Here is a 10,897-nt window from a genome sequence, read left to right on the forward strand (position 1 = left end):
GGCCTGAGTGTGGAGGCTCTTTATTACCCAGAAGTGCTCTCCTGAGATGTTTACCGGCCACTGAGACCAGCTCCGAGCTGGACCACAGTGCTGAGGATAGACAAGGTGGGACCTGGCTTCAGCCAATCGTCCCTGGCCCTGCTCCATCTAGAGGGAGGAGCCAGGGCACATGTGTGCTCACATGTATGTGTTCATACGGGGCAGGGGAAAATGGGACTCCAACTCTAAGGTAAAGGCAAGAGAGAAGCTGGCTGAGAGGTAGCTGTGCAGTCCAATGTTATACACACGCTGTGCTCTCCTCAAGTGAAAACGGTCATTTTAAGTTGTACACAAAGGGACCCAGGTGACAGGTTCACTGGTGCCATGGTTTGTCCAACATTAGCCACTTCCCAATAGTCTCTCCTTTTCAGAATAGGTCCTGCAGACAGACCAGGCTGAAAATGGAACTGTTGGTTCTTATTTTGGTGAGCCTTGTCGTAATAAGTCTCTGAGTATAGGCCTTAAAGAAAGATGCCCAAAGGCTCCACTAAGCTTGGTTCTGGCAGGACACAGGCAACAGTGGGCTCGGGCCCTGCCTCCTCTGATCGTCCTGGATGACACAGGACCACTGAGAATATTGTCAGGAGTGACCCCTCTACCCTGCCTGTGCCTCTAGGGGCCAGGGCAGCAGCCAGCTTCCTCATGCCGCGCCAAGAGAGACATTCGGGAAAAGGCCTTGAAGCAGACAGTGCACTGGTACTTCTTGGTCCCAGCGTGAGTCTGCAGATGGGCCCTCAGGTTGGAGCGGTCAGCGAAGGCCCTGCTACAGTGAGGACAAGTATAGGGCTTCTCACCTGTAGGAGGAAGAAGGGAGGTCAGGTAAATGACCATAGCCAAGGCAGGCTCCACAGACTGTAGCCAAAGATGAAGTAACCCTGTCTGTCAATAATTGACTTGCCCCTGCCCTCCAACTGCTCACCACAGCCCTAGAAGCCGAGGTCAGAGCCCTCTGGACAGTTGCACTGTCACCCTGGGCAGGGCCAGGGCTTCAGAGGCTCTTGTGAGGCAGTGAGATCCCAGAGTGCTCAGTGTAGACCGTGAGAAGCAACAGGAGGGCCTGGAAGTCCTTCCTGGCCTCCGGGCAGCATGATGTTGAGGTATAGAGATGTCAGAGCTGGCTGGAGCAAGCTACAACACCTGGACACAGGCACCATCTCCAGTCAGGATTGGACATACTCTTTCTGCTAAGACCCTGGCTTCCAGGCTGACCTTCCCAAGTGGCAGGGAAAGAGTCATTGAGAACTGTTTGTCTGGTTCTGCAGCCCACAAGGGGCTCTTGTCTCCTAACTGGTTACAGCTCTCCAAACCCAGTCTGGCATTTCCACAGTGGCCAGGCTTCCTCACTGCCACACACTTCCCTGGCCCTGTAGTGACAAAATCTGGGTAGATAGGCTGCACCTGAGCCCTGACGTCCTCAGTCTCAGCTTTCAAGACACTCCTGCTTCCTGGCTGCTGCCCTCCAACCCTCCTCAGAACAGGGCCTTTGCAAAGATAACCGAGTTAAGCCGAGGCCATCTGAATGAGTCCTCACTTCATGACTGACTTGGCAGAGGTCTCCCTCCCCTCACAGCACAGAGATAGATACACACAAGGGAGATGGCATTAGGAAGGCAGGGGCAGAGACACAGATGTGGCCAATTTGCCAATAAGTAGGGAGCTGCCAGGAGACAAGAGATGCAAGAAGTTATCATTTTCGGGGCTGGAAAGATGGCTCAGTGATTAACAGCACTGTCTGCTCTTCCAAAGGACTCCGGTTCAATTCCCAGCACCCACATGGCAGTTCACATCTGTCTAATTCCAGTTCCAAGGGATCTGACACCCTTGCCCCCACGTCAATGCACATAAAATAAAATTAAATAATTTTTTTTTTTTAAGTTTTCATTTTCACAGACTTCAGGGAGAAGGTGGGCTGGCCATGTCTGGATTTTGCGTTTCTGGCCTTGGGACCTTGAGAGGACATGTCTGTGGTGCTCCTCATCTGTTGGGATGCGTGTCATTGGTTGCAGGAGGTGCAAGGACCCTGCCAGAGACAAGACCAGCCTCTCTTTTCTGCTGTCCAGCCCCTCCCCCAACCCGGATCCTTTTCTGGGGTCACAGCCTCACCCATCCTACCTGTATGGGTGCGGATGTGGCCCTGGAGCAGCCAGGGCCTGGAGAAGGCCTTGCCGCACACTTTGCAGATGCAAGGCAGCGTGTGGGTGCGGATGTGCATCTTGAGGGCACCCAGGCTGGCATACTCCTTGTCACAGTACCTACAGGTGAAGGTGCGCCCAGTCGGCAGGTGGCAGTGCAGCTGCTGGTGCCTGGCCAGGCCAGCTAATGTGTAATAGGGCCTGTGGCAGTGGGTACACTCAAAACTACCTGGGACTCGCGATGGTCCCACAGCCCTCAGATGTTCACCTAGAGCCCCGTCTGGGCCCAGGATTGGCGGCCACCGTGTTGGCAGCACCAACAGTGGAGGCAGATTGAAGCTGTCTTTGAGGGGCACACTGGGGGCCTGGCCAGTCCGAGGGCCCACCCAGCTGGTTTCCTGGGCTTCTGGCCCAGAGGTTCCCAGAGCTTCCCCACGATGCAGCTGAAGAGGTAGAGAGATGCAGGCAATGGCAGAGGTGCTGTCCCCGGGCTGTAGCGGGTCACTGGGCATGGAAAGGGCCTCCTTGGCTGGTAGGTGGCGGGACCCCACCAGCTCTTTGCAGGCAGAGCAGGAGCCATTAGCTTCTAGAAGGGCAGAGAGGAAAGAGAGCACACAGTGAGGAACGGGGCCTGGGCTTTCAAACTTCTCACTTGTTTCACTGCAGTTTGGCCTGTCTTAGAGGTCAGCAGCCACCAGCAGGAAGTGACGCCTACAGATGCCTCCCATGAACCCACCATGCCTACAGCAGCCAGGTTTTCTCACCTTTATTTCCTATTCTGGTGCACAGAGGTGGTGAGGATGGGGGAAAGAGCTGAGGAACGCAGGAACTAGACAAGTCTACACACCAGACAGTCAACTGAACGTCTATGTTTATTTTTTATTTTCTGTGTTTTTTGTTTTTTGGGTTTTTTTTTTTTTTTTGGTTTTTCGAGACAGGGTTTCTCTGTGTAGCCTTGGCCATCCTGGACTCACTTTGTAGACCAGGCTGGCCTCGAACTCACAGCGATCCGCCTGCCTCTGCCTCCCGAGTGCTGGGATTAAAGGCGTGCGCTACCACGCCCAGCTTGAACTTCTTTTTTTAAAACGAAGAAAGGGAAATATCTTTGAGGACCACCGGTGCCCAGGAACATAAACAGTGCACCGCCAAGCATGAGGGTAGACACCTGCAAACCTAGCACTCAGGAGACCAAGTCAAGGAGGATTTCAAATCTAAGCCAGCCTGGGTTACACAAAGAGACCCCAAGAATCAACTCCTCACAGGAGTCCTTGCTCTAAGGCCTGAGCCTGGGCAGCTTGTCTATGGAGCCCCAGTCCCACCTCTGGACAGTAGGCAGCAGCTGGGGTTCATACCCTTGGGCTCCCACACAGAAGTATACGTGTACACTCAGAACAAAAAGAACCTGGTAAAACCAGCCACCCACCCCCACAGCAATCAGCCTCCACTCACCACAGGGTCACCCTTGTGGCGTCTCCTTGAGTGTGTCATGATGTGCTGTGCTCAGGCACATCCCTGGCCACTGGACAGCACATACTTGCTACCCTGTCCACATGCATGGACGCGCCCAGCCAGGCAGGTGGCTGTAGCTGGTGGTTGCTGCCTAACTAGATAGCATCAGATCTAGGCCTGGCTTTGTGTGTCCTTTGGTTGTGGCTCTAGTATCTGTGGCCAGAATTTCATGTGTGTAATCAAATAATGCCAGTATCCCTCCCCCCACACACAAGAGACCAGGCTGCAAATAAGAGGCACATTTTGGATTCCCCAAAGGCAGAGGCACTAGTCGGTCCTCCATGTACTGCCTCTCCCACATGTGCTGAGTCAGACCCCTAGGCTTGATTCTACTCTGCTGCCAAGGCTTTGGGTAGGAATAGCAGCCCACAGGTCGGAGGGAATACTCCCAAATGAAAGGTCTGATTAGAAACTAGCATATGTACAAATAAAGCTAACAGCCCTGCAATGAAAGGTCTAATAGCACAATTTAAAAATAGGCACCATGGGCTGGAGAGATGGCTCAGCAGTTAAGAGCACTTACTGTCCTTCTAGAAGACCTGGGTTCAATTCCCAGCACTTGCATGGCAGCTCACAACTGTCTGTAACTCCAACTGATACCCCGCCACAGACACACATGCAGACAAAACACCAATGCACACAAAATAAAGATAAATAAATTAGAAAAAATAAAATAAAAATAAAAATAGGCACCAAAGGGCGGAAGTGCAGCTCAGCTGGGACACTCCTGGGTGTAACCTTGCACATTTGTAATCCTAATGAGGGAGGTGGAGGCGAGACGCTCAGAAGTTGGAAGTCCTCCTCAGGTACAAAGAGTTCAAGGTTAGCCTGGGATACATGGGACACTGTCCCACCTCAAAAATGGGGGAGGCAGGATATAGGAGAATCTATTTCTTCGAAGACATTTCACAAGCAAGCTTGGCAAGACGGCTGAGCAGGAGACCATGCTTGCTGCCAAGGCTGCCAACCTGAGTTTGCCCCCCAACCCATCTGATGTTATCTTTGACATATCCACATGCATCCCGTGATACATACGAGGGTGTCAGAAAACATCCAACATCATTAGACACCAGGAAAAAAAACGCAAATTAAAGCCACATCTTTACACCACATTAAAGACACCACTTCACAGCCGGGTGTGGTGGCGCACGCTTTTAATCCCAGCACTCGGGAGGCAGAGGCAGGCTGGATCGCTGTGAGTTCGAGGCCAGCCTGGCCTACAAAGTGAGCTCAGGACAGCCAAGGCTAACACAGAGAAACCCTGTCTCGAAAAACAAAACAAACAAACAAAAAGGCACCACTTCATACTACAAGGGTGGCCAGAACTTAAGAAAAAAAAGACACTAACAAGTGTTGGTGAGGATGTGGAGAAGCAGAAAGTTAAATCCCCTTACTCTCCGCCCCAACCTGAGTTCTTGCACACATTTTAGCCAGCATGTCATACTCTGGACTGGGGGAGGAGAGAGCAGAATGGCTCAAAGACTCTGTTAGCAGAGTTCTCGACAATAGAATGCGGCCACCAGGTTGGGAAGTTTCACTGATTCAGGGAAGTCGCTACTGCTGCCAGCTGGGCACTGCCAGCTTCAGATGCTGGCTGTGTTCTGTGCCTATTCCACAGGCAGAGAGAGGGGACCCCGTGCCAGGTGAGAGTGGCTATGGCTTCTGCAAGTGCCTTTTCCGACATTCTCTTTCACTTTGGTGCTTTCTGCGGCTTTGGCCCCTGGGAGACGAGGGTCTCAATGCCCTCTGCCTCAAGGAATCCTCGAGGCCCCTGAAAAAGGCAGGGTGGGGTGGGGGAGATGGGACCCCAGACCTCAGCACCTCTGGTATACTCCAGGGTGACACCCTCATAGGAAGAGAGTCACTGAGGCCATGGGGTCCTGGCAAAGCCAAGAGAGAGTGCAAAAGAGCATCAAGACTGTCCTGGGCAAACCCCTGCCCACGATGGGGCCCTGCAGGGCACCTGATTGGCTCATTAAAGTGGTAAGATGGGGTACGCTGTAGGAGTGTACCCGGTGATTTTCAACTTTCAAAACTATGGCCTGGGGCCAGAGGAACGGCTCAGTGGTAGACTAGGCTATGTGAGGCACTGATTCCATCCTCGGTACAAGAAGAAAAGAAAAAAACAAAAAACAAAAAAACAATCTACATTCACTGTAAATACAACTTTTCCACTCCTCTGTAAGGATACTCATCATCACCCAACTAAAAGAAAAATCTCATTGCCCTGAAGTAGATTCTGTTACAGAATTGCTGGTGGTGAATTCATTAAGTTGCATTCAAAGGCTGGGGCAGGGTGGCTAGGGCCTTTAATCCCAGTGCTTGGGAGGCAGAGGCAGGTGGATCTTCATGAGTTCGAGGCCAGCCTGGTCTACAAAGTGACTCCAGGACAGCCAGAGCTCCATTGAGAAACCCTGTCCTGAAAATCCAAAAATAAATAAATAAATAAATAATTTAATTAAATAAACAAATAAAAACAAATTTGCATTCAAAATGCTCCCTGAAGAGCAGGGCCCTAGATAGCACCCCTGGTGGCAGCGTGGGTGGTGGGGCTTGATCCAAGGAACTCCCACCAACTGGGGCTCTGGGTAGGACTCAACATATGTGAGGGGTGCTGGGCCCTGACATCCGAGGTACCCCAGGCACTGGGTAATTCCCCAGTGGGTCTTTCTCCAAGAAGCTCCCCACCTGAGTGGGGATCGCTCTGAGGATTAAGGGTTCACTTCCCAGGTGCTCTAGACCTAAAGCCCCTGAGCCGAGCAGAAATGGTGGACACCTGTGGAGGGTGGCTCTCCCTTGGACACTGCACCACAAGAGAGCAAGGGGGCTTCTGAGAGGAGGGAAGATCACTAGAGGTTCTGTTTACTCCATCAGTGAGCTTGCCACCCTCAGGCAGGATGCTTTGGGGGAGTTCCGCCTTTGCTCACCCACCACTATGCAGGCAGGCCAAATTTCCTGGCTTTGTGGTCAACGAGGCCTTCTCTGGGTGGGTGTAAACAGCGCCTGGGGCATATTTTAACTTTGGACCTTTCCGGGCCTACAGAGAGAGGATTTCAGGGTCTCCTTAGCTGGAGGGGGCTGGTAGTCCACAGGGAGAGCTCCAGGGAGACCCGCGGCTCAGGAAACTTTTCCAGGTGGGGAGTCCAAGGCTTGCCCGAGTCTTCCTAAGCAGAGAAGTTGCCCAGGGCACATCCCCCTTGGAGCCCCAGTCGTAGGCCAGAAGGGAACCTCGTCCCCTGTTGTGATGGAAAACTCTATCCCCTTCCGGGTCTCACCTGGGACAGGTGTGACCCAGCCCCCAAAGACTTCCCAGCTGCCTCCTGCCCCGAACCCCTGAGTGCTGGGGGCGGAGATCCGGCCAACCCCTACCTCTCTGTGTCTCCAGTTTCCCGTAGTTGGGGACCCTGTGACTGGAGTGCGTTTTCACCAGGAAGGAGCGTGGCATGGTCTCCTCCCGAGAAGCGGCGGGCAGGGTCTAGAGCCTGCAGCGGGATACCGACTGTAGCGTCCGCACCGGGCCCGCGGGCAGCACGGCCGGCAGGTGCGAGAAGGGTCAGGCTCATTAGCATAGCGCACCACCTCGGCCAACCAGCGCCGAGCACAGCGGGGCGGGGCCGCGGCGCCACGCCCAGGACAGGTGCGCGGGCGGGGAACCCGCCGCGTGGTCAGCGGTGTCTGCCCCACGGGACTCGGCTGGCCTGCGCCTGGGTCACGCACCGACCCCGCGGGGGCTGGCCATCGACCTGCGGTGGATGAAAGAGCAAAGTTCAGGGTTGGGTGACAAGGGCCAGCCAACTAGGACAAGCCAAGTCCCTATCCTCTACAACATCCTTTGTAATCCATGCCCCGGAGAACTGGGAACCAGCCCTGTCTGGTTGTCTAGGTTTCCGTGTGGATGTTTACGACTTTGGGGGTCCGGTGGGACAGTCTCTTGGGTAGATGGACACAGCAACACCTGGGTGTGTCTGTGGCTGAGTAGCAGGGCTGTCTGGGCAGAATTGAGCTTTGCCCTATAACACGGCTTCTGTGGGCTGAGGTGGGAAGGGAAGATGAATCTGCCTAGTGGGAGACAAGTCGCGGAGGAGGGGGCTGAGTCATCCTGGAGTTCACAGTCACGGCTGCAGGGCACAGTAACTGGTGCTCCTACTTTGCATAGGAGGAAACCGAGGTTCTGAGAGGTCTGTGGACAACAGAACCCAGACTAGCCCACACTTCTAGCTGGTTAGATGTGGCTGCCCGTCGTCCTTTGTTACTGTGTAAGAGTGTAGGAAAAGGGCATCTGTAGGAAGGCTTTCTGAGGACACATGTCTGCTGGCTGCCCGTTCACCTGTTCCTTGGACTTGTAAAATTTCTATTTGTAGCCTTTTATACTTTTCCCCTCTCAGGCATAGATAAAGCCTATGGCTCGGAACCAGCTCCCACCTGCGGCACCCTTCCTGCCCGCCCACCCATTGTGTGGTTTTTGGCCAATTCTCCAAGCTCATCTCCTAACCCCCTTAATGAGGGATGATCTGGCACACCTGAGGTGACCTGCCAGCCTCAGGAAGGGTTCTGGGCACACCTTTGAGGAGCAGCCAATGGGTTTCGGACATTCACGAGCCATCATGAAGAGGTTTAAACTTCTAAGACCCCCGCCAGTGGGAAGCCTCCCCAGTGGGAGAGAGGCTTCCCTCAGCCTCTTCGGAGCTTTTCCTAAAGATGCTGAGACACACTGTTTGGATACCTGGGCCTTGCCTGCTACTACACGCTGTGCTGGTCACTCATGTCCTTTAGCAGAAATACAGGTTTGGGAACTAACTCACAGGTTTCGGTAGCAGTGTGCAGGCCCCACAGAGCTCTCAGCAACCCCAAGATGCACACAGAGCAGGATACAGGAAAGCCAGCAGCCCTGACAACAGCGAGGCAAACACTCACCCTTTTATCACAGTGACAAGTAACTCCACAGGCTACCTCATTGGGGGGGCGGGGGCTCCCACCAACATGCCCACAGAGAAGTCGCAGGTTGTCCGTGCTTTGGTTGAACTGACATATATTATTAACTGAGCTAAGGGAGGGTGCTATGAGATGGACTGGCTAGTCAAGGGCTACCACTGTGTGATTGAATTCAAATGCTAAGTCTTTGCAGATGTCGCTGGTTCAAGAGGAGGCCATTAGGATGGTCTCTGACCCCGTGAGTAAGGTCCTAACAAAGAGGGCAAAGGGACTTAGGTGTGCACAGGGCAGGCAGGGGGCAGCCTGTGTCAGGACAGGGCTTGTGTAGGGGCGGCTGGACAGCCAGGAATAGCCGTCCAAGGCCTGAGTGGTCGGCAACTAGGGAGCCCTTGTTACCTTCATGCTGGGCTTCTCGCCTCTGAACACGTTTCCGGTGGGCTGGGTCTGCCCTGAAGATTTGTGGAAGAGCACATCACGGCCTTCACCTACAGTGCATTGCTCAGAGCTTGTGGCCAACACAGGGCTCCCGGCTCCCTGCGCTCAGTGTCTCAGCCTCCCAGCGTTTCTCAAATTCAGAACTGTGGATTGATGGCTGCAGACTCAGCCCTACCAATCCAACTTCTCCCTGATCATCTTCAGGTAAAGGGTCAGAATGAGGATGGAAGACTGAGGAAGAATCCGACTTCCTTGGCCTGACACGGAGTGGGAGGCCGTTTCAGAGGATCTGTGGTCTACAGAAAGCGTTGCACTCACTATCAAGAGATCCCAGTTGGAGGCACTCTTTGGCTTTTGTAGAGAGGTCTTGAACTGCACTGGGCTTTGATGCCTCTCATGTGTGGGTGGAGCCTTTTTCTCCAGTGTTTTGAGTGTTCAGAAAGAGGGCAGAGAGGGCTGACATCCGGCAAAGCAGGGCCCAACAGGAGGGTAACTCAGGAACAGACTGTGCTACTGTCACCCAGGCCTGGCCCACCCAGGTATTTCACATCCAGGGAGGCTGGCTGAGTCTCCTCCTGACATCAGACCTTTTGCAGATGCCTTGGTTGCCAGAGGGTTCCACCCTGTCCACCCCCAGAGAAGCTAAGGGCCGGGTCACCAAAAACCCGTCATCCGATGGGCACAAGGCTTCATGAGTTCAAACTGGGGCATTTCCTGCACTAAGTAGGTGAGCACCAAGCACATCCTACAGGTGTGCTTGAAGGGTTATGGGAGGCACGCTGCCTGCACCCGGGCAGGCTGGTGGATGGGTGAAGTGCAGCCGGGCACGGGCTGTTTGGTTCAGAAGTGAGGTTCTGAAGCATAGAGTGTTAAAGCCACTGTCTGTTCTGGTGTTGCAAGGAGCACACGGTCTCCAGAGACCACTGACAGTTCCTCAGAGGCCCCAGCAGAGGAGCCCCATGCTCGCTCTGATTTTTGCATCTAGCTGGCCACCTGACCCTCTCTCTCCTAAGGAGAAAGTCCAGGGACCTGTGACAAGGGTGCTTTCTAGGAAGCAGGGTGCCAGCTTCTGGTGCTGTCGCATAATATGTGAAACTGCAGGCATGTTGCCACCAGCCCAGGCTTCGCACACCCTAGATGCCGCAAGACACGACAGCATGAGCTGGGGGAGGATCGTGGGGAGGGGCTGTGACAGGGGAGGCCCAGGTGGCTTCCTGCTGTTCTTAGAATAGTCCAAAGTGTGTGTGTGTGTGTGGGGGGGGGGGCTTAGCTTGCTGAACTTCCAGCCTCCTAGACTGGGTGAGGCACATGTAAGGACGGGTATGGTGCTGATTTGCTCTCAGCCTAGAGACTGTCCCTCCCCCTGGCAAACTTCACAAGTGAGCACGTGGTAATAGGTTTGTGTACGACAAGTGTCAAGAAGGGCCGTGGTCCCTGTTCCCAGAGGCATTCTATTAGTATTGCAGATTCTAGCTACTTGTCTCCAAAGATTTTTTTTTTTTTTTTTACCCAGACAATACAAGGGACCGGTTGGCTGCTTTCTGACCCAGGAACGCCTCACCTGGATGTGAGTCTGTTGACATCTGCCTTGTTCTGGGGGTTTCCTATCCTCCAGAGACTCCTAGATATGGAGTCACCTGAAGGTATCAAGGCCAATGGGGGAACAAAACTGAGGTAGGAGCTGGGCGTGGTGGCGCACGCCTTTAATCCCAGCACTCGGGAGGCAGAGGCAGGCGGATCTCTGTGAGTTCTAGGCCAGCCTGGTCTACAAAGTGAGTCCAAGACAGCCAAGGCTACACAGAGAAACCCTGTCTCGAAAAACCAAAAATAAAAATAAAAAAAGAAAAGGA

The 10,897-nt window shown here is 53.7% G+C and overlaps 1 protein-coding gene across 1 annotated transcript; it reads right to left on the reverse strand.

The window, feature by feature from the left end:
* Positions 1-376: 376 nt before the first annotated feature.
* Positions 377-7,226, reverse strand: Snai3 (snail family transcriptional repressor 3). The gene is made up of 3 exons (XM_051169160.1): positions 7,050-7,226; positions 2,152-2,757; positions 377-833 (listed from the first exon to the last, which is right to left on the reverse strand). The coding sequence occupies exons 1-3, from the start codon at positions 7,123-7,125 to the stop codon at positions 652-654; spliced, it is 864 nt and encodes a 287-aa protein (XP_051025117.1). The 5' UTR covers positions 7,126-7,226; the 3' UTR covers positions 377-651.
* Positions 7,227-10,897: the final 3,671 nt, after the last annotated feature.

The sequence above is a fragment of the Acomys russatus genome, chromosome 26 (assembly GCF_903995435.1).
Source record: "Acomys russatus chromosome 26, mAcoRus1.1, whole genome shotgun sequence".
Classification (NCBI taxonomy): domain Eukaryota; kingdom Metazoa; phylum Chordata; class Mammalia; order Rodentia; family Muridae; genus Acomys; species Acomys russatus.